The sequence below is a fragment of the Artemia sp. Qi Xiang Cuo genome, chromosome 6, assembly GCF_049724085.1.
Source record: "Artemia sp. Qi Xiang Cuo chromosome 6, ASM4972408v1, whole genome shotgun sequence".
NCBI lineage: Eukaryota > Metazoa > Arthropoda > Branchiopoda > Anostraca > Artemiidae > Artemia > Artemia sp. Qi Xiang Cuo.
This window is the reverse complement of record NC_142799.1, coordinates 65,744,271-65,769,609: the sequence shown is the minus strand read 5'-3', so window position 1 is coordinate 65,769,609 and position 25,339 is coordinate 65,744,271. Positions and strand designations below refer to the sequence as shown.

Here is a 25,339-nt window from a genome sequence, read left to right as displayed (position 1 = left end):
TTTCTCAGACTTCTGACCTGTTAGTTCGTTTTTTTTATGCGAGTATATCCCAAGATCAATTTTCCCGAAAAAATACGGAGCTGTTTTCAAGAAACAGAATAAATACATACATTCATAAATACATACACAATTATTAAAGATACTACCAGGAGCCTGGCGGCTTCGTCGCTGAGCCCCAGCGCTCGGTATACGGCAGCCTTCTATATATTGATTCTCACAGTCGCTTTTCTTCTAAACATAAACAATTTGAGCCTTTTCTTGATGTAATGACGTCCAAATGGATCTTACGACTAAATTAGAAGTGATGCCTTTGTAAATTAATTTTTTTTTTATCGGACCTTTAATTTTTGCCTGGGCTCGTCTTTTGTCATTATGAAAGACATATCACCGAACCTTTGTTTCTTTCAATTGTTCAGGTGGTAGGAAAAAAACTTCTGTTTCTTCCAACGATTTATCTGGTCCAGGTTTTTGATTTTCAAAGGTATGGAAGGCATTGACGACTACCTTTGTTTCTTTTAATTGTTCAGGGTGTAGGACAATACTTCTTCTTTTGCCTTGATTTGTCTTTTGTCATTATGAAAGACGAATCACCGGACCTTTTGTTCCTTTTAATTGTTTAGGCAGTGGAACAAAACTTCTTTTTCTTCCAACGATTTATCCAGTCCAAATTTTTGATTTTCAGAAGTAGGGTAGGTATTGATGATTTTATCCATGTCAAAATCCTAAAGCCAATCATCATCGCCATCATTTTCAATTTGATCTGTTCGTTACACCTTGGCTTATCTTCCGTCATTATGAAATACATATTGCCGAAACTTTTTTTTAACAAAGGTATGGGGCATACGGCAGGCTTCTATATACCGATTCTCACTGTCGCTTGTCTTCTAAACACAGAAAATTTGAGCCTTTTCTTGATGTCATGGCGTCCAAATGGACCTTAAATTAAAAGAGGTGCCTTTGTAAAATTACATTTTTTTTTATTGGACCTTTAGCTTTTTCCTCGGCTTGTCTTTTGTCATTATGAAAGAAATATCGCCGAACCTTCGTTTCTTTTAATTGTTCAGGTAGTGGGACAGAAACTTCATTCTCTTCCAACGATTTTCTTAGTCCTGTTTTTTGATTTTTCAAGGTATGGAAGGCATTGACGACCACCTTTGTTTCTTTTAATTGTTCAAGTGGTGGGACAAAAACTTCTTCTTTTGCCTTTGCTTGTCTTTTGTCATTACGAAAGACATATCGCCGAGCCTTTGTTTCTTTTAATTGTCCAGGTGGTGGGACAAACACTTCTTTTTCTTCCAACGATTTATCCAGTCCATATTTTGATTATTCTAAAAGGTATGGTAGGCATTGATGGCCTTATCCATCTCAAAATCCAAAACCCAATCATCATTGCTATCATTTTCAAATTGTTTGCTTCGTTACACCTCGGCTTAATTTTCGTCATTATTAAATACGTATCTTCGCACCTTTGTTTTTATAACAAATATATGGTAGGTATTGATGACCTTACCCATGTCAAAATCACAAACCCAATCCTCATCGCTATCATTTTCAATTTGGACAAGTTCTTATTCTCGCTGTCAAGGTTGATTTTCATTGACTCGCTGCTCTTCATTTTCTTGTCTTCTAACCGCGTGCGTCTTTGCCCTTCATTTTCATATTTAACACGCTCTAATTGTCGTTTTCGCATTTATTATAACCGCCCGTGTCTTTGCTCTTCATTTTCTAACCGCCCGTGTCTTTGATCTTCATTTTCATTTTTTACACGTTATTGGATTTTGAATACTTTAGACAATTTAACAATGGCCTTTACTTTAGCTGTACGTATTGGTGTTGTCGCAACTGATGGTCAAGGTTGTCATATTTCACATTTTATCACGTTTGATAGTTCAGGTGCTGGGTCCAAAGAATCGTCATTTATTGTAACTGCAACTGCAAATTTTCGTTTTTTGGGCCTTTCAAACGACATATATTATATAAATAACTGTTGCGTTGGAAACTCAGCAATCTTGTTTGTGCTATGCATGACATCATATAAGAAAATACTTATAAGATGCCATATATGATGTCATAAAAAAATGCTTATATGATGTAATAACATAGTACATGACATCATTTGCAAAAACTGAAATTAAGACTTTGCGATTTTTCTCAGACTTCTGACCTATCTAGATAATTTTTTTATGCGAGAATATTCCAAGATTCCAATTTTCCTGAAAATATATGGAGCCGGTTTTGAGAACATGCATACATACATACATACATACATACATACAGACACAAATATTACTCGCATATAAAGATAATATATATACTTATATGATGTCATGTATGTTCTCATAAGAAATACTTGTATGATGTAGTAACATAGTACATGACGTCATTCGCAAAAACCAAAATTAAACCTCTTAACGAGTTTCCTCAGACTTCTGACCTATCTAGATGGCTTTTTTATGCGAGAATATCACAAGATACCAGTTTTCCCGAAAAAGTTTGGAGCCGTTTTCGAAAAACAGAATAAATACATACATACATAAATACATACACAATTATTACTGACATACAAAGATAGATATATATATATATATATATATATATATATATATATATATATATATATATATATATATATATATATATATATATATATATATATATATATATATATATATATATATATATATATATATATATTTTTTTTTTTTTTTTTTTTTTTTTTTTTTTTATATATATATATTGTCGATGCTAGTATATGATACTATCAACATTGCACTAAATGAGCCTTTTATCTAGAAGCATTGTTACGCAAAAATTAAACTTATAAGATAGTGGTAGTTAAAGAGGTGGCAACCCTCCTTATGTTTGGGATAACCGAAGATACTAAACCGAGGATACTGGTACTAAAAATGAGAAAACGATGAAACAAAGAAACAAGTTTTTCTTTCAAACGAATGCAAATAGTGACATTAAAACCTATAATAAACTGGCATTATTCTCTATACGAGGGAGCTCACCCTCTCAACCCCTCTCATATACCGAATACCTTGTGTTTGTTGGAGATTTCAATGAAATTTCTTTTACTTTCACACACACACACACACACACACACACACACACACACACACACACACACACACACACACACACACACACACACACAAAAAATTCACCAAGGGATTCAACTTTAGATTCTTTCTCCAGCTTTTCGTCCGGAATGTCAGAACTGCATCCAAAAGCTTAAAAAACTATGGTATAGAACTATGGATACTAAAAGAACAGATTACAATTTAATACGGCAGAAAAGTTGCATTAAAACAATTTTAGCGAAATTAGGAAAATCCTTAGTTTCGTTGTGCCCAGACGCGACCCTGTTTTTCCTGGGTAAGTCTACCTTAACATCGACATTTGTTTTGAAGTTGAACTTTTTTATATATAAACCCCTAGGGGTTAGTTTCATATAGCATGATCCGATTGCCCGACTCTCACATACTTCTCTCACTAAACTCCTTACAAGAAAAACTATGAGACTATTAAATCATAGGCAACGCAATAACGCTGCCGGAGTAAACAGTGGAATGGGCGCAATATACCGTTGTTTTTTTTTTTGAAATATAAAAAAAAAATTTGCATGGAAGGAATGGTCCTAAAAACTCGGAAGGGGCTCATTCGATTGGAAATTGAAAGATCTTAGTTCCCTTTTTAAGAGTGAAGAGTGATTGGACCAGCCCCCCTCACCCCTAATTCTATCCACGAGGATATCCGATAAAACTTTGAGATAGCCATCTTGTATAGGCCATCATCTATGTATAATAGCTAGGCCTCTTGGGATCATCCCTCCACATCCCTTGGGTCAATTGCTGTAAGTTAAACAATCTGCACGTTGTTTATATAAAATATTTATTATCGGGAAAGGGGGGTATATTTGACCTCTTGTGTCCGAAAAGTCCAAGAACAATCAGGTGAAACTTTAAGGGAATGCTGAGGGGAGTGTTAAACTAAGTCGAAATACACTATGAGCATGCGGGTCGTCAAAAGGGTGTACTTCAGGTATGACTTGGTATTGAGCTGGAGCTTTCAGGGAATGATGAGGGGGGTGATCTATTAACTGAAAAGCAATATGTGCACGCTACTACTACTACCACTATTACTACTACTACTACACTACTACTACTACTATTACTACTACTACTACTACTACTACTACTACTACTGAAACAACAACCACCTTTACTACTATTGCTATAACAACTACTATTGCTGTTACGACTAATACTAAGGCTGAGGATATTAAGGTGAAATTTTCAAGAAATGTTGAGGAGGAGGTTGATCTAAATCAAACATACACTATGCACATACTGGTTGTCGGAAGGGCACATCAACAATATCTTAGGAACAGCTTAGCGTAGCCAATTAAGTTGAAACTTCTTGGGCGTGATGAGGGGGATGTTCTACTGACCAAAAAGCAATATGTCCACATTAGTGCCGCCACTACTCTTACTACTACTACTAATACACCTACTAATGTTATGACTCCTACTACTACTAAGCCTATAGGTATGAAGACCAAGGACAATCAGGTGAAGCTTTCAGAAAATCTTGAGGGGAGTGATAAACTAAATCGAAATACACTATGAGCATGCGGGTCGTCAAAAGGGCGTACTTCAAGAATGACTTGGGTATTGAGCTGGAGCTTTTCAGGGAATGATGAGGGGGTTGATCAATTGACTAAAGAGCAATATATGCACGCTGCTGCTACTACTACTACTACTACTACTAATACTACTACTGCAACTTCTACTACTACTATTACTACTAATACTACTACTAAAAAAACAACCACCTTTACTACTACTGCTAAAAAAGCTACTACTTCTATTGCGACTAATATTAAGGCTGAGGATATTAAGGTGAAATTTTCAAGAAATGTTGAGGGGAAAGTTGATCTAAATCAAACACACACTGTGTTTGAGGAGGAGGATCAATTGGACAAAAGGAAATATGTGCTCGCTACTACTATTACTACTGCCATTACTACTACTACTATTACTACTACTACTACTACTACTACTACTACTACTACTACTACGACTACTAATACTACTAATGCTATAACTACTACTTCTATTGCAAATACTACTAAGGCTAAGGTATGAAGGTGGAAATTGTAGGAACGATTGAGGGGGATGTTGAACTAAGTTAAAACACGCTGTGGTATACAAGATGTCATAAAAGGATACGAACAATATCTTAGGAACGGCTTAGAAAATTGGGTTGAAACTTCCAGGGCTTGATGAGATGGATGTTCAACTGACCAAAAGGCAATACGAGCATACCACTAATGCTGCTATCATACTTTTATTACTACTGCTGATACTACTACTGCAGCTATAACTACTATTACTAATACTACTGCCACTACTGTGGCTGCTACTACCAATAAGGCTATGAATATGAAGGTGAAAATGTTAAAGAATATTGAGGGGGAAGTTTAACTAAATGAAAATGCACAATGTACGGGTAGGAATATGAAGGAACGGGTAGGAGTATGAAGTTAAAGCTGACAGGCCTTGTTATCGGGTATGTTGAAATAATCAAAAGGCAATATTTGTATGCTATTTCTAGTACTACTACCACTATTACTGCTCCTACTACTGCTACTTCTACTAATACTACTGCTGCTGCTAAAGCTAAAGGTATCGAGGTGATAATTTCTTGAAATGTTGAAAGGATGTTGAACCAAATCTAAACACACCTAGGGCAAGAAGGCTATCAAAAGACGTATCAGCAATTTCCCAGGAAGTGTTTACGGTGTTAAATTGAAACTTTCAGTGTGTATTGAGAAGGATTTTGAAAAAAAAAGCTGCTATCCGCATACTGCTGCTAATGCTACTACTACAGCTACTTCAAGTAAGTAGTAGTAGTGAGTTAATTAAACAACTAAGTTACCAGTAATATCTCAGGACCGGCTTTGAGCATCAAATTAAAACTTTCAGGGTATGTTCCGGCAGACATTAAACTAACCACAAGTCACTATATGCATGCTACTACTATCATCACAACTACGACCACTGCTACTAGATAGGCTAATGGTAAATAACTATATGCATGCTGGCTGTCAAAAGGGTATATAAGCAATATCTTAGGAACAATTTAGAGCATTAAATTGAAACTTTCAAGGCACTTTGAGGAGGATGCTTAACTAACCGAAAGGCACTGTGCGTATGTTATCGTCATTTCTACTGCTGCTACTGCTATCATTACTATTTCTTCTGAGGCTTGGGGCATTAGGGTGAAACTTTCAGGGACTATTTAGGGGGATGTTGAAGTAAATCGAAACACACTATGTGCATTCAGCTTGCTAAAAGGATGTATGACCAATTTCTCAGGAATAATATATATTAATAGGTTAAAACTCCCAGGGTGTGCTGAGAGCGATATTGAACTAACCGAAAGGCACTCGGTGCATACTGCTACTACTAATACTGCTGCTACTTCTGCTACTACTATTACTACTGAGCCTAAAGTTATGAAGATGAACTTTCAGGGAATGTTGAACTAAATTAAAACGCACTCTGTGCCTGCAAGTTGTCGAAAAGGACGTATCAGCAATAACTCAGGAATGGTCTAGCTCTATGGTATTAACTTGGAACTTTCAGGCTATGTTAAGGAAGATGTTAAAATAATCAAATGGTACTATATGCATGCTACTTCTACTGCTACAACATTGTACCACTGCTACAACAGGTACCTCTACTAATTGCTACGGTGAAACTTTCAGGGAATGTTGAAGTAAATCGAAACATCCTATATTCCTGCAAGTTTTTAAATAGGCGCAACAGCTTTATTCCAAGAACAACTTACACTTTTAAGTTGAAACTTTAAATGCAGCTTGAGGGGAATGTTGAACCCAAATAAAAGGCATTATACGCATACTTCTACAACTGCTTCGAATCTACTAATACTTCTACTAAGACTAAGAATATCAAGGAAAAATTTTGATAAAATGTTGAGGGGCTGTTGAATTAAACTGAAACACGCTATGTGTATGCAGGTTGTTAAAAGGGTGTATCAGCAGTGTCTCAAGAATTGCTTAGAGTATTAGGTTGAAACATACAAGCCATGTTGAGAGGTATTTTGAACTACTGAAAACGCACTATATGCATACCGCTATCACAAGTAGTAGTACTACTATTACTGCTACTGCTACTATTACTGCTACTATTGAATAATAGTTCAAAATAGTTTAAGTGCATCCAGACGGCCAAAATAGACCAGGTTGTCAAGATACATAGGCGGTATATTTTGAGACTGATATAGGGTATAAAGTGGAAACTTTCAGGAAAAGTTTATGATGCTTTAAAGCTTAGTCAACAGGCATTATGTGCATGCTGGTTGTCTATAAGACTTCTCAGCAATATCTCAAGAACAAATGAGTGTATTAAGTTGAAACATTAAGGGTTGTTACTATTAATACTTGTACTCCTGTTATTGGTTTAAACCAAAAGGTTTTAAGTGTATCCAGGTTGACAAAATAGCATGGATATAATGTCTTTGGAACAGAATAGAGTATTAAGTTGTTTTTTTCCTGGAAAGTTGAGAAGGTGAATAAGTAAATCAAAATATACTATGTTTATCTAGATTGTAAAGAGGGCGTATATTATCTAAAATTGTTCAAAAAAATTTTCCTACATACAAAAAGTAAGCCAAAATATGGATTCCTATGAAGAAAAGCAGAAAAGATTTTAAATATTATTTCTTAACCCAGTGAAAAAGATTATGTCAATGAAAAACGAAATGAAATTAATTTAAAAGAAACCTTTTCCATGAAAGAAGTTTTTCAAAGAAAAGTAAAAAGCTACATCAAATTAAAGATGAGCAGAAATAAAGTCAAATAATTTTTCAAGTATAAGGTTTCTATGAATCACCATCAATAAATAAATGAAAGCCAAAACGAACAGAAATTACAATGAAAACCCGAGTCAGACTTAAAACGATTAGAAGCTGAAAGGAGGGGGGCTAATGACCCCGCGCCTTTTGTAGACCAGAACATAATTTGAACTTTTCTGAAAACAAAAAAGATTTTATATATTTTCTTTTTTTAAACTTAAATAAATTCAAAATTATTAAGAAGAACAAATGTCGGCATATATCTTAAACTGTCAATTCACATATTTTTTTTTTTAAGCAATCTTGTCTATGAGGGTAATTTTTTTTCTCGATATGATGAAAAATAAAGACAAATTGCACAAAATCAGGATTGTTCTCAATAAAGTGCAAACTATTTTCTGGTCTCGTCCTACTCGTCGTCACAGGGGTCGTCAGTCCTACTCCTTTTAGTTTTTGCTCTTTTAAGTTAGACTCGGTTATTTATTGTAATTTCTGTACGTTTGATGTTTCATTTATTTGTTGAAGATGATTTATGATATTTTTACGGTTGAAAAATATTTGACATTATTTCTGCTCATGTTTGGTTTAATGTAGCTCTTCACTTTTCTTTGAAAGACTTCTTTTGTAGAATAATTTGTTTTTAAATTAATAGCAATAAGTAATGAGATAATCAATAATAAGTAAATAGGGTTTTAGCGGATATCTTTACTGGGTAATTTGCAATACACAGGTTCTTATTTTTCTTCTTTTTTCTACTAATTATCCTCGTTGTGTATTTACTTTAGTTTAGTTCACTGATTAGTTTCAATCTGGCCCTTTAACTTATTTAGTTCTCTTCTCTTTTCAGTTCTTTGGTCTTGTGTACTTTCTCCTGTTCATTCATTTTGGGAAGGATGGAAGGCTGAAATTTTACTTTTTTGCAGCTTTTCTTCAACTTCTGAAGCGTAAACAAACTTGTTTTCTCCTTGATTCTCATCTGTTTTACTTTACTATATTTCTCTTTCAATTTTCGCATTCAAATCAAGAACTTTTGTCCAACATAGTTTCAGTTTCAGGTTCTCATCCGTTAAATGTTTTTACAACTAGCTTAATTCTGTCGTCTCCCCCAGTTATTGTGTTGCTGGAACAACGCTTTGATTTTTTCCTGGTTTTCTTTTTTCTCAGTTCTGTCAATTTCAGCTCATTGCTAGATAATACTAAGGATCTAACATCCATGGTTCTTATGGAAAGTGTGGACCAGAGACTGGACTGATGAATATGACATTTGATTTATGACATATGGAAAGGTATGCATATTTCTTGCCGGTGGCCTAAAAGTACGGTTTTTGCAAATAATTGAGCTAGAACCTAGAATATTTGATTTCAAGTGGAGTTTTTCAGTTTCAGGTTCTCATCCGTTAAATGTTTTTACAACTAGCTTAATTCTGTCGTCTTCCCCAGTTATTGTGTTGCTGGAGCAGCGCTTTCGTTTTTTCCTGGTTTTCTTTATTTCTCAGTTCTGTCAATTTCAGCTCATTGCTAGATAGTGTTAAGGATCTAACATCCACGGTTCTTATGGAAATTGTGGACCAGAGACTGGACTGATGAATATGACATTTGATTTGTGACATTTGGAAAGGTATGCATATTTCTTGTCTGTGGCCTAAAAGGATGGTTTTTGCTAATAATTGAGCTAAAACCTAGAGTGTGTGATTTCAAGCGGAGTTTTTCAGTTTTAGATTCTAATCCGTTAAATGTTTTTACAACTAGCTTAATTCTGTCGTCTCCCACATTTATTGTGTTGCTGGAGCAACACTTTGGTTTTGTCCTGGTTTTCTTTTTTTCTCAGTTCTGTCAATTTCACCTCATTGCTAGATAGTGTTCAGGATCTAACATCCACGCTTCATATGAAAAGTGTGGACAAGAGACTGGACTGATGAATATGACATTTGATTTATGACATTTGGAAAGGTATGCATATTTCTTGCCTGTGGCCTAAAGGTATGTTTTTTGCAAATAATTGAGCTAGAACCTAGAGTGTTTGATTTCAAGCGGAGTTTTTCAGTTTCAGGTTCTCATCCGTTAAATGTTTTTACAACTAGCTTAATTCTGTCGTCTCCCCCAGTTATTGTGTTGCTGGAACAACACTTTGATTTTTTCCTGGTTTTCTTTTTTCTCAGTTCTGTCAATTTCAGCTCATTGCTAGATAGTGCTAAGGATCTAACATCCACGGTTCTTATGGAAAGTGTGGATCAGAGACTGGACTGATGAATATGACATTTGATTTATGACATATGGAAAGGTATGCATATTTCTTGCCGGTGGCCTAAAAGTACGGTTTTTGCAAATAATTGAGCTAGAACCTAGAGTGTTTGATTTCAAGTGTAGTTTTTCAGTTTCAGGTTCTCATCCGTTAAATGTTTTTACAGCTAGCTTAATTCTGTCCTCTCCCCCAGTTATTGTGTTGCTGGAGCAACACTTCGGTTTTTTCCTGGTTTTCTTTTTTCTCAGTTCTGTCAATTTCAGCTCATTTGCTAGATAGTGTTAAGGATCTAACATTAACGGTTCTTATGGAAAGTGTGGACCAGAGACTGGACTGATGAATATGACATTTTATTTGTAACATTTGGAAAGGTATGGATATTTCTTGCCTGTGGCCTAAAAGGATGGTTTTTGCTAATAATTGAGCTAAAACCTAGAGTGTGTGATTTCAAGCGGAGTTTTTCAGTTTCAGGTTCTAATCCGTTAAATGGTTTTACAACTAGCTTAATTCTGTCGTCTCCCACATTTATTGTCTTGCTGGAGCAACACTTTTTGTCCTGGTTTTCTTTATTTCTCAGTTCTGTCAATTTCAGCTCATTGCTAGATAGTGTTCAGGATCTAACATCCACGCTTCTTATGAAAAGTGTGGTTTTTGCTAATAATTGAGCTAGAATAATAGAGTTTTTCAGTTTGTGTCAGAGAGCACTATCCGAAGCTACGCAGCCAAGCTTTCGTTCTATTGAGCCATGTTTCTGCTTTCGACTGGAACACTCTATTCTAGCAGGCAGGCATCAGTTTCAAACTGAAACTGAATTAAAATCGAAAAGTGCTCAATATGTGCAACAGTTACCTGGCCCCATAAATAGAAATTGAAGCTTTCTCTTTGCTCCTTTTTGAGTAAAGTTGGCCTGTGGTAATAAAATCAATTTTTGGACTAAGACAGATGACTTTTTTCAACGTTGATCAATAATCATTGATGAGCTTATCAAGGAATGTGACACCAGTTTTCTCGTAAAAACATTTTTCCATGTGATACACGATTTTAAAACTTTTATGGGGTTGACAGCCTTAGAGTTGTGATACACATTAGAAAAAAATCTGGTTTAAACTAAAAGAAAAGGGAGGGATTTATAAGTAGCAATTGATTATTATGTCTCAGTTATCTTTACAGTGGGGGTTGGCATCTTTTGCTTGTTGATCTACCTATTATTTGCTTTTGATGCACTTGAGAGTACGAAAAACTCTGTTTCATGTCTGGTACGGTGAGGTACAGGCCAGTAAGTGTCTTAAAGCACAGTTTCTCTTGGTTAGGGGTTATAAACTTCTTTAAATTAGTCTATCTTTTATTTGATCAATAGAATTAGGAAAACAGAATTCAAAGAGAAGTTTTAATTAAAAATCGATTGTTGTACCGCAATTGTCTTGAGGGATCAGGGGTTATGTACTTACCAACTGGTGTACCTTTTATTTTGAGCAGCTTATATCTATAGTAATAAGATTATAAATGCAACGGTAGACTTAAAACATCAACTAGGCTCAATAAGATTACATGACAATTTTTAAGCTAATTAATGCGATATACTAATTAGAACAGTTCGAAGGGTTAACAGTTTCAATTATAATGTAGGCCTACACATTGAATGAGACAATTTAGAGACTTGGAAGTAATATTTCGATATTAGACCGCAGTCATTTTTGTCGATGAGGGGCTTGCAAATTTTTCTGGCTATTATTGGTTCCAAACATTTATTTTATGCTAAGACAAACAAATTGTCTACATTTCCTATGTTTGTGATGTATTTGAGGGTAATCAAATTTCTCTCTACGCAGCTGGGCAGCGATTATAAATAAAAATGCATCACAATATTGTAGTTTTTTAATTACTGTAGGCAAGAGCAGCTGCAGTAAAATGATTGCAGAAAGATAGGGATATATATGCATTATTAATTAGAATCTATAAGGTGATATTTTAAGTTTAATCCGTGACAATACCGACGATTAAGAAGGAAAAGACTCAACTGGCTACGTAGTCAAATACATATTTTTTTTCAAATCCCTTCTTATGTCATGGTCATCTTCGCGGATAAGGGGTTGGTACAAAATGATAAGTTCAATTGGCTTCAAAATCAAATACTATTTTTAAATCTCTTCCTCTAGTTCTTAACCAAATTGTTGCTCCCGCATCACTTTTGTTGGAGAGGCTGACAAAGGGCTGCTGCAAAATTTCACATTGCCTAGGCAACATAAATTTAGTTTTTTTTAATGAGTATGCTTTCCCCCTCTCCAAGGCCGTACCCAGAGGGAGGATTAGGGGGGTTTGACCCCCTCCCGAAATGTTTTTTGACTCGTAAAAACGTAACAAAAATGGATATAAAAAAATTTTGTATGCATTTTTTGAGGTTTTTCTGTGTAAGCCCCCCCCCCCTCAAAAATAAATCTTTGAGTAAAACCCCCTCCGAAAAAAAATCCTGCGTACGGCCTTGCCCCTCCCCTTCATTTGCTTAGGCATAACTGAAACATTTCATGTCCCTATTCCTAAAATTTACATTTATAATTAAAAAAAGCTTATCCATTTCGTCTTTTTTCGGAGAGGGGGGAGGATAGAGCAAGATTGTTTAAATTTCAATCCTAAGATGGTCAAAATCAAGTTTGACCTAGCCATAGCCGTTTTTTTAAGTCAAAGTAATGTACCTTTTATCATCAGGCTTTTATTTCACCAGCCACAATCACACAAGTTAGTGTTCTACTTGCGACTGGAAAGGTAGGTGCTTTTTGACAATTCTTTTCCGATTTGATTCGTTATTTGGGTGTTTTTAATTTCAAAGTTTGATGAATTTGTGCTTAGGAGTAACAAGTAACATTTCAAAAGGCACCTATTATGGTCAGCAAAAAAATCCTTCAAATATTAGATGGCAATATGTACGTTTATTTTGGAAATCTCAAATGAAACACTCTGATTTTGGGTGAACTTCACCCAGTTATCGACCGGTTTTGGCAATAGTTGGTTTCTTAGGTGATCACTATTTGACCTCCTGATGATCCTTGCTTTAGGACGATAAAAACCACATGGCAACATTGTTTATTTTCAAATGAGGATGTTAAAGAATTGTAGAACTTTACCGCATCTATTATTTTCAAATACTAGATGGCAGTAAGTACGTTTATTTTGGAAATCTCAAATGAAACACTGATTTTGGGTGAACTTCACCCAGTTATCGACAGGTTTTGGCAATCTTTAGCTGGTTTCTTAGGTGACCATTATTTGACCTACTAATGATCCTTGCTTTAGGACGATAAAAACCACATGACAACATTGTTTATTTTCAAGTGAGAATTTTAGAAATGTCTAATGAATCCAATTTACAGCAGTTTATATTTCTTGAATTTTTGGTGACAGACAATCAAATTACCTTTTTTCAAGTCAAAACCGTGTTCTCACGGCATTTTACTTTTATTTTGAAGCAATTCATTTTAATTTTTTTTTTTTTAAAGTTGTTAGCTTATTTTTATTTACCTTCATTTTTTTATAAACGACCGAAACACTCGAAGCCATCACACTTCCAAGATCAGCAATAACAGTCAATGTAAATGGAATGCCAATGAAAGCAAAAAACATACAAAAAAATCGTCCCATTGTAGTTGCTGGTGCAATATTACCATAGCCTGTAATAAAAATTATAGACGTTCGTGAAAAATAAATAAAGACATGAAAATAAATTATAAAGAAACCAACCTCAGTTGCGAGAAACGAAACTTCCTTCCTAGATGTACCAAAATGTTTCAATTTATTGAGTTCATAAATCATTAAAAGGTAATCTCTGTTGTCAAATATCAAAAAAAAAATTTAAATTTAAAATCTTTATTCTTGACTTCAATTTATCCAGGGTTTCGACGTGTCGTCTAAAATATGAGTATGACAAGCTAATTCCAGAGTAAACTCAAATTTGTCTCTGAAGAGAAAAAAAGACAACTGATCCCACATGGTACTCTCAACACAATCATGAGGTTAACTATAAAAATTGAATAAAAATATTTGTTTTGATAAGCATGAGATGAGAAATTGCATGCGAATTTTGACGAGTATAAGAAATTAGTGAAGTAATAAATTTAAATTCGTCTGTGAGAAGGAGAAAGAACCATACTGTGTTCTCAACAATATTATAATAATAACTAAAAGGCCAAAATAAAAATATTTCGCTTCGATAAGTTTGTTACTGAGAAGAACAAAAAACAACCAACACCGTCTAATATTCTCAATAAAATAATATGTTTATCTATAAAGCCTAAATAAAAATATAGGTTTAGATAAGTATGAGAAGAAGTATTAGATGATACTTTTTTTAGTTTGAGAAACTAAAGAGGGGGAAAAAGTAATTTTGTCTGTAAGAATGATAAAACAGCCAATCCATCCGATACAACAAAATCATAAGGTTAACTACAGAATTTGAATAAAATATTACTTTTGGTAAGCATGAGGTGAGATATTAGAAGATAATTTTGATGAGTGTGAGAAACTAGTGAATTACGAGACTCAAATTCGTCTCTGAGAAGAACAAACAATCAACGCCATCTCGTAATCTCAAAAAAAATAAGGTTAACTATAAAACATTAAAATACTAGCTTTGATTAATTTTTTCATCTCTATTCACATTTGTTTTCAAAAGAGTTACCTTTATCAAAAGGGTAACCGAGGACATGTGTTTGCTCTATTTTAATATTTTGCACGCTGTCATAGCTGACAAGTTTGTACATTCATTTTCTACTCAAAAAATTTCGTTTCTTGTCTATGATATTGTCTATTATTAAATCAATTTCTTTCAATTCAGCGGAAATATTTATTCTCGACTTATTTTAGCTCTACAATTTCATTCATCTTGGGTTTCAACGTGCAAATTTTACGATTGTCAGAAAATAATGAGAGTGAGGAAGCCAATAGAGGAGAAGGAGAATATATAGGCACTCTGTTTTTGTACACTAACCAAACCCCATTTCCTATGGTATGTTATGGTATTCTTATGGTATAGTATGGTATGTTGGAAAAAAAAACATTCTCACACATTTTTGTTGGTTGATGTGCTTCTCGATTTTCTCAGAAAACTCTAAATGAAAACATGGCCAAAGTTGAAAAATGGCGTAGATTCGCTAATTCCCTAAATTCACGTCAGTTTGTTAAATTTGTAATTCGGTTAAATTATGTAAACTGACCACTACTAATGCTAGTATCTATAGTAGTGGTACTGGTTCAGAATATTATTGTAGTTTAGACGCATGTCAATTTCTAGAGAACACCTTTGAACACCTTTGAAAGTTAAACGAAATTCACATTTTGAGTCTCTTTAAGAAAAAAATTATCTTTTACTTCATAGATGTTGCTGAAAGCTGAATTCAGTTTAATGGTAAACATAGACAAAAATTCAAGTCTTAGGGAAAACACACCTATACCAGATGTGCGCTTTTATTAAATTAGAACTTTTCTCTGTTAGATTATGAACCTTCTAAAATATTCGTTTGCTAGGCAAAGAAACTTCTAAATGAAATTGAAAGAGGGAGTGAAGAAAAACAATAAACAGAAATACCCTGTTGACCAGATGACTGCTTGAATACAAATTAAATCCCAAAAATCCCCTAATTTACAATTTTCTTCTGCGTCCCCATCGTATTATGAATGTTTGTGTTAAGATGTACCAGTTGCAAAACATTATTTTGGGAGCAGCTAGAATATTCATCACTTTTTCTTTCTATTTTTGAGAATTTCAACGGCCTTTAGCAGATTCGTAGGCTATAATTCACAAGGTGTATTTTTAATACACTATAGTTACTTGGTATTAATGTTAGGTTTTCTACATCACCTAATCATTTATCTCTGCTTGCCGATGTTATGATTAAACTAAGAAGTGGCTATGCTAAATGTATTCAAAATTGTGGTCGATAAGATCTTTAGGTAATATTTTGACTTTATTTGAAGCATTTTTTTTTTTTTTTACCAGGCTTAAAAGAACCCAAATACGCGCTCTCTCAATGAAGAATTGAATTTCATGTTGCAGAACGCCATCTTTTACTTTTAAATAGACAGCGCTAAATACGCATCCATTACATGAATTTTCTCGCAAAAGATGTCTTTGTCGTTGATTTTGTAACAATTGTCAAAGAATCAGTTTGATTATTATTAAAAGAAGCATGAAAATTGCATCCCGGGATTTAAAAATAGCTGTCTCACACGCATCTTATATTTGCTGGCCAGACAAGATCACCAGTAATTTGTTCTGAGAAAAGACGAAAACGCCACCTGTGACTAACGTAAATTAATACAATCAATAGCTTTATTGGGGACACATGGCGCAAACAGGTGAAGGTCGCCTTCTGTTTGATAGTCGGTTTTGGATCTTTGCCAAAATTAGAAGATTTGGACAGCAGAGAGTGACACTTGGCTGTTGTCTTGAGAAGGAGGCTGCACTACTGACAATGGTCCTTGAAAATCCATAGTTAAAAGTGCTGGACCCCTAGGGGTCCAAGGGAAACTCAAGAAGAATCCCCATTGGCGTGAAGAAAATAGTGGTTTATAATTCGTAAACTGGGGACAACAAAATTTTATCTACTTTAGATAGTGACTTCACCTATGAATTCAGGGAAATAATATTTTAAGAAACTCAGTGACTGTTACTCGTGAAAACGGTAATCTTAACTCACTGTGTCATCCACCAACAACACCTGGCAGCAAATAATTTGAGTGATAGATTGCACCAATTGCTTCAATTTGTGATTAATGCAGTCAGAAAAATAAGAAGCAATGCGTTGAATACGCTTTTATTTGCACAATTGGGCAATGACAAGATGAAGATTTCCAAGGATTTGCCCTTACCTCCTAAAGTACACCGGTTGTCGGAAAGTCCATGTTTGAAAAGATCCAACTCAATTTTTTCATCAGTTTTAGAGTTTCTTGAAAGCAAAGATTCAGATTAAAAAGAAAACCTTACCAATTAAAAAGAAAGCAGACATCGCATATTTGACAGTCAAACTTGTCATAGGTAGAAGGCCTTAATGAGGATATTCGGACATACGTTGAATATCTAATTGTCCAGGATGATGACTTCAAAATAAGTTTTGAACTTAATCTGAAGATGGAAATACCACAATGGATCATAAATATGTTTAATGAAACAGAAGTGAATTATTTCAATACTACAAGAGAAGCTCAAGCTTTGGAGTAAAGAGGTAATGAGGATCTGAAAGTGAAATCTAAAAAAGGATATCACATAATTTGGCTGGAGACAGAAATACCCAAAAATGTCCTGGACTATGGGGGATTGTGATAAAGCTTTTGATAGCGTTTCCCTCGTGGTATCTCGTCGAAAAAAGTTTTAGTCTCGTTACAAACCTTTTAAAAAAAAGAGAAGCAGATTGAATATACCAGAATGGGGAGATATATAGTTATTCCTAACAAGACTGAGGCCAAATATTGATAGTTTTATGTCAATCAATCATCCAGTCATCTGTAAATCAAAGAACATCCCTCCCATTAAAATTTTGACTATTTTATTATTGTCATTCGAGTAGTTATTTTATTAATTTTTAATTTTATTTATATTACGAGATGTTATCATATTACAATGTAATATGAAAACAATAATATTTAATAGTTTAATAACTAGATATTTGAATAAATACAACATAAGAAAATGTAGTATTTTCATTTTTATTTTCACGACTCCGAATGGGGTGTTTTCTAAATAAGATAAGTGAGAATTCGTTGGTTTCTTTAGCTATGAGTTGATATTATAAAAGTAAACTTCCATCAAATTACTTTTCTGACTGGCCAACTTTACTTCCTTGACATCCCCTATGAGCACATTCAAATAATTAAAAAAACAAACAATTTTCACTTTATTTTTCGAAAACTGTTAATTCGCGATTGGAACTCAAAAATTGAGAGCCGCAAAAAAACTTCCATAATGAGATCTCATCTTCCCATTTTTGTCGAGTTTTGCGAATATGGTAGAAACTTAGCTGTAGATGTTCCCCGGAACCAGCAAAATTTTAAAAGGGGTCTATGAGAAAATAAAGCTTGGGAGCCTCTGATCTATAGTCTCATCCCAGCCTAATATGAGGCAGCTAAATTATGTCTAAGGATATTTTAGCTTATTAGTGAAAGAGCTCTGTACGTACGATCTTTGTCCGTCCGTGGGACATTTCAAACCTGCCAAAGATCCTTTTCACTAAAACTAAGTTGGATCGAACCCTTTCTTTTTTAGGATTTGTCTTTGGTATATTCCTAAGATTGTCTTGAGAAAATGTATTTGAAAAACACCTTGCGTTTCTGTACTTGGGTTTATAGAAAGAGATCCATTGGGGCATAGAAACAATAAAAATGAGAAGAATTAGTGATGAGCAATTTGTTTTAAAGTGTTTAGTGCAACGTAAAATGAGTACTATAGAAATGAGATTATTTGCTCGGTACATATAGTATAAACAAAGAAAAAATAGAGCTTATTTTCCTATAATTCCGCGGTAAAAAGTCTGCTTTAGTTTCATTGGCTCACGTTGGTCAAATATACTTCTAAGTCGATTAAATTAAACTTTAAGTGTATGTCAGAGATGGAGGCTAAATTACCTTTCGCCTGTGTTAATGTGCGTAATTTTAAGCGAGTTAAAAAAACGAAAATTTTCGAGACGCAAGATTCTTTACAACGAGATATTTTACGAGCATTATTATCCACACTCGTCACAATTGTCTCAAACACTCTAAGATATAATTTCACCCTTATCCTTTTACGTTCCCATAGGTTCCTAAGTTGAGTAAAATAACCTTGAGATTTTGTTATTCTATCTTCTACGCATTCTCCCACAACCCACAACCTTAGTCCTCAGTTACTTTTAAAAATTATTAAAAGTAATATTAGTATTTTAGTTGTATTAGAAAACAAACAGCACTTTTGTCTTCAAACTCAAATTTTTTTTTGTAACAGCTAAACAATTTTTTTCAGTTCTTCAACTGTTTAAAGATATTCTAGAAACTTTCTAGTTCAATGTTTTAAGAAAAAGCTATCTTTAGAAAATATTTCATGATAATAAAATATTCTGCACTGATTTAGGTGAAGAACGTGCATATGCAGCTGTTTTTGACTTATAAGATAAGGACGGTGGATTGCTGCTGTGATATTTCTTCACTAATTGTGGTAGAACATTATAAAATGAGAACTTTTCTTAAATTTTATACATCCCAAAACCCATATTGACGTTGGTTTTTCCATCTCCTTTTAGAAGGAACTTAACAACTAAGTTAAATAAGTTAAATAAGTTAACTAAGTTAATAACAACTAAGTTAAATAAACATCTGTGATGTTTAGTTTGAGATTTTGCTGGCAAAGCCACATTAATGAGTTAATCATTTCACTTTGAATATTTAAAAGCTTTTGGAATTATTTTTCGTTATTATTTGGTACAATTAGTCACAAGTCTACCCAATAGTATAATTAATTTTTTATTTTAAGATAGGGTTATCTTAACTCACCAATCGTTGTAAGAACTGTTGAAGCAAAAAATACTGATTGAGTATAAGTCCACTGAGTTGGTTTTTCTCCTTCAAGACGGGGAATGCCAGAACTCACAGCTTCCGCCACTAGTTCTTCGTACCTCTCCAAGTTAAGCAACACCTAGAAAATGATATGTAATTGACCGGATCTGTTCTGTCGAACTGTTAAGTTATAGCAAGTCATTTTTTTTTTGGACTTATTTGCTTCTTCTTCCTCCATATCATGCCCTAACAATTGAAGAGGATAGGTTTGCGTTAAGTTTTTATGTTTGATAAATGATTTTAAAATTAAGAAATGATTACAATGACGACAAATCTCTTATTGATTTTGAGATTGAAACTGAAAACTGACCATTTTGCAACATTGGTTGTACTAACTCAAATAGTGCTATATGACAACTTTTGGAAAAGTTAGGTTTAGGTCCCACCCTTCCAAATAAATCAACTTCTATCAACTGTTTGAATTTGTTTTTTCTTATTAATTTTATTACGAAAATTAAAGAAGTTTTTTTTCTCAAATTCATCATGTTCCCCTTTTTCGTTTACGAGTAACCTATAACTGGAAAAGGGAGCCTTTAACATCAATTTTTTTTATCGCATCTTTGTTGCATCTTCTCACAATCTTCTACTTAAATTCAATTTATTCAAATGACAATAAAACATAACACCAATAATAATAAAGATCCTGGAAGTGAACTTATTTAGGACCATAACAACAAAAAACTGAAAATGAAGAAGAGAGAAAAAAAGAAGAAAAAGAAAATAGAAAGAGAAAACACGGGTAATTAAAGTAAATTGATTAAAAATTTAGAGACAAAATTTAGATTAAAAATTTTAAAATTTATAAAAATTCCAAAACAAATTCTTCTTAAAGTACAAGAAAATGAAAATTTTGTTGTCTGATTGTTTGAACTGGTTAACTGGGAACGCACACAACCATGTATATCTTAAAAACTAGGAAAAGTGAGGAGGTCAGCTTTGAATGAAAATTACCTCCATATACAGTTATAAAGCATGTGGTAGTAGCGGGTGTAGAAAAAAGAAACATGGGCGTAAAGACAGTAAAAAATGAGCTAAAAATTCTTGGCACTAAACAATTTAAGAAGGTGTAGCTTACCTTTGAAGATGCAGAAGTCTTTTGGAGTCAAAAGATCACCAAGGTTTGAATTCATACGGACGAGAATCGTTATGGAATTTAACGAATTAGTTTCACTTGTTTATTTCCACGGTTCAACGTGGCAATCCTGACGAAAGTGTGATACTGTTCTACAAATTTCATAATTTGGAAACAACCGAACGAAAAATCCTTAAAAATTATGATTTTCTGGTGCGATTAAATAAAAAACCAAGTTCCTCAACTGAAAGTAAGGAGCAACATTAATACTTAAAAGGAACAGAAATTATTACGTATACAAAGGGGTTTGCCACCTCCTCAACAGCTCGCTCTTTACGCTAAAGTTTATTAGTACTTTTAAAAAAAGCGTCTTATTGTTCTAAATAAACGGCCCTTGTGTTTCAGGAGTAATTACCGTATTAAAGAATTGGGACAAAATTCAAACTTTAGCGTAAAGAGTGAGGTGTTGAGGAGGGGGCAACCCCCTTTATATACGTAATAATTTCTGTTCGTTTTAAGTTTTAATGTTGCTCCTTACTTTCAATTGAAAATACTTGTTAATTTAATCTTTTAAAGATTAAAAGAGAAAAGAGAAAGCAAGATATATAAAAATAATTTTGTATAAGAATACTGTCGAATTCCCCCAGTGTATAATTTCCTATGACAAATTCACTCCCTGGAAACATCCCCCCATGTAAAATTCTCTTGTGGAAAAACCCCTATCAGAAAATTTGCCCCCCCCCACCCAAAAATGTATGCCTAGATCCCAATAACAAATACTATCCGCAAACAATGGGCAAATTTTATAACTTAAGGACCTTTCCCTAAGGCTGTGGGGGGGGGGGGGTCTTGTTATACCCAAAGGCATAGTTATTGGGCTTTTCAACTATGATGAATAAAATTGCTATCTCAAAATTTTGATCAGACAATTTTGGGAAAAAAGGGCGGGGGAGGGGGACTTTTTGCCCTCCAATTTTTTTGGTCACTTATAAAGGACACTAGAACTTTTAATTTCAGTTTGAATGAGGCCTCTCTTGATATTCTAGGACCACTAAGTCGATACGATCACCCCTGGAAAAATAAATAGCAAATAAACACGCATCCGTGATATATCTTCTGGAAAAATTTACAAAATTCAACATTTTTGCAGATAGGAGTTTGAAACTTACACATTAGGGTTCTCTGATAATCTGAATCTGATGGTGTGATTTTTATTGAGATTACTTGACCCTTAGGGGCAATTTCCCTTTTTTTTCGAAAACTTTCTCAGGCGTGTAACTTTTGATGGGTAAGATTAATGCATTTTATATATTTGAAATCAGCATAAAAAGCCAAATCTTTTGATATGTCTATGGTATCAAAATTCCATTTTTTTAGAGTTTCGGCTACTATTGAGTCGGGTCGCTCCTTACTTACAGTTTGTTACCACGAACTGTTTGATAAGACCTAAGATGGGTAAAGAGGCAATACAAGATTTTGATTTCCTATTACTTTAAGGTGATCTTCTTGGCGCCAGGTTTCCGTATCTTAATTTTTCTGCAGTCCTGTGGCTATAATGGTTCAACTTAAAATAGATTTTTTTGTTTTCTTTTTAATGCAATTGCAAGGATTCAGCTTTATCCATTTTACGGAATTAAGTTTCTGAAAAAAATACTTAGTATGATTTTCAAGTGGAAAAATAGTAAAAGCAAGTTTAAATGAATTAATATCTAATATCAAAGTAATACCATTAATATCGCAAGGCACATTGATAAACCTGAAATTAAAAAAATCCAATGATGTATGTATCTTGTCTTTTCGGTGCTAATTATGTCTGCACACTTCGCAAAATCACATAAAAAGGTCTAAAAAAAATGTTTTCCTGTGAAATTCATGTTTTACAGCATACTGCCTTTCGAATTGCATCAGCAGGCATGAAGTTCTGCTCAAATACATATTATGTTTATTGATACTAGTGATGAAATAGTTTCACCTGTTTTTATCAACATAATGAATATTTTCATTTACAGCATCACAACCTACATTTTAAAAAGGTCAATTGTAATTAAGATCCTACTCAAACTCACCATGCGAATCTACGTGAGGATCAATTTTGGCTAGTTTTTCGCGGTCCTTTTGGTGGAATAGATATCAATAAAATTTAATAATTAAGGGAGTCATCAATAAAATCTAATAATTAAGGGAGTCAGAAAAATATTCTTTTAACCGCTCATTGAAATGTCAGTGATGGAACTGCTAAGATCACTACTACTACTGGTGGATTACCACAGCACCAGGTCACTTGAGGTTGACACAACTGAGGCTGCTCTTTCTCCACCCCAATGAAATGTATATATATATATATATATATATATATATATATATATATACCACTAAGAGAAGTAGGGTTTACTGCTCCCGTACTGTTTAAAGATGGCACGGGGGATATAATATCATTATATTTACATATATATATATATATATATATATATATATATATATATATATATATATATATATATATATATATATATATATATATATATATATATATATATATATATATATATATATATATATATATATATATATATATATATATATATATATATATATATATATATATATATATATATATATATATATATATATATATATATATATATATATATATATATATATATATATATATATATATATATATATATATATATATATATATATATATGTGTGTGTGTGTGTGTGTGTGTGTGTGTGTGTGTGTGTGTGTGTGTGTGTGTGTGTGTGTGTGTGTGTGTGTGTGTGTGTGTGTGTGTGTGTGTGTGTGTGTGTGTGTGTGTGTGTGTGTGTGTGTGTGTGTGTGTGTGTGTGTGTGTGTGTGTGTGTGTGTGTGTGTGTGTGTGTGTGTGTGTGTGTGTGTGTGTGTGTGTGTGTGTGTGTGTGTGTGTGTGTGTGTGTGTGTGTGTGTGTGTGTGTGTGTGTGTGTGTGTGTGTGTGTGTGTGTGTGTGTGTGTGTGTGTGTGTGTGTGTGTGTGTGTGTGTGTGTGTGTGTGTGTGTGTGTGTGTGTGTGTGTGTGTGTGTGTGTGTGTGTGTCCGAAGTTACTTTTTTTCTCTCCTTAGATATCGTCAGCTTTGCTAGTCAGCTTTTGCAGTTTTATGCAAGTTTTTATCGTGACAGGTTTGGTTGGCTTAGATTTTTATCCCGTTTATGAGTTTTATAGCCTAATTTAACCATACTTTAACTTTTATCATCAAACCTCACATAAGGTTGTTCATATTGCATTCCAAGGATAATTTTGTGCATTTTTCAGTAATTAAAACAAAAAAAAAGTGTTTCATAATGTTAGGAAATTCAAAAAACACAGTTTGTGAAGAAATCAAACCTAAAATCAACATAAATTGCGATGAATAAACATATCAAATTTCAAAATTAACAGAAATGTACAAAATTAAAGGAATGTTAAAAAAGGAGAATAAAATAATTTAAAAAGAAGTTTGATCCTGATGGAAATTACATTGCATCTAGTTCAGCATGTGCAAGAACTGTTTATCTAAGGTTTAAAGTTCTAATGTGCAAAACCCAGAAATTTTTACCCTTTTTCAAAGAAAGTTGTTCACGGATATATTTACATCTGTTTTTATTTTCTAAGGGAAATGTAATCAGACCGCTTTTGGATAGGTTTCATTCAAACAGAAAGTAAAAGAAGCGCCCCAAGAATTGCTGATTTCTATCATATGTTTTCGCCAAAACAAAAAAAAAAAATGGGGGAAAAAACATGGTGAGAATGATATACTCTGAAAATTCTGGGATAACCGGTCGGTTCAGAGCCATTGAAAAGTGATTTACAAGGCCTCCTAGACTTAAGAATCCTCCTGCAATGGGGTGGCGCATTCGCGCCAGGGATATTTACACTTAATGAAACATTAATATTAATTATATGGAACAAATATGCAGTATTACTAATAATTATACTTTTATGCATAGTTGCAGCCATACTCAGGTAGGAAGGAATCAGTAAATTTTTATGGAAGAGAGGATGTCTGAAGCTTGAAACATTTGATATTTCAATGTCCGAAGCAGCATTTCTGATGTCTGAAGCTATATTTTTAGATCAAAATCTTTCGAAGTTTTTGCAAGAGGTCTTTAATATTAATAGAGATAGGGGATTTATTTCTTAGTATCCGTCTGCCTAAAAGAATATTATTGGACTAAGTATGCAACATGGAATAGAAGAAGAAAACATACATACCCTCACATTGGTCGAATAATTTATTATGAGATATAAGGACGTAGAACTGCTTAAAATAAAGAAAAAAAGTAAAATAAATGCAATGGTCCAATGCCCTTGCCACTATATCCTTCCTAACGCTTTAATGCATTTTGAAACGGTTGAACCATCTAGTTGTAATGTTTTTCTAAGTTCTGATTTCGTTTGACACGGGTCTTGATCAAACAATTCAACAAACGTATTTGTGGGTGAACTATTTTGGTGCACCAGAACGTTCTTTATCTTCAAGTCCAGAAGCGTTCTGAGGCGTATAAACCAGTCTCCGCATATAGCTTCCGAAAGAACATTGTCATCGTAAG

General features: G+C 33.7%; 1 protein-coding gene across 2 annotated transcripts in view; it reads right to left on the bottom strand.

Annotated features, from left to right (window-relative positions):
- LOC148951519 (potassium channel, subfamily K, member 16-like) overlaps nucleotides 1-25,339 on the bottom strand; it is a 164,785-nt gene that overhangs the window by 58,586 nt on the left and 80,860 nt on the right. For both annotated transcript variants that reach the window (XM_089090305.1, XM_089090306.1), the window contains exons 3-4: nucleotides 19,637-19,778; nucleotides 13,643-13,791 (exon numbers count right to left, since the gene is read on the bottom strand). In XM_089090305.1, coding sequence (XP_088946431.1) covers nucleotides 13,643-13,791; nucleotides 19,637-19,778 — 291 coding nt within the window. The remainder of the gene's footprint in view (nucleotides 1-13,642; nucleotides 13,792-19,636; nucleotides 19,779-25,339) is intronic.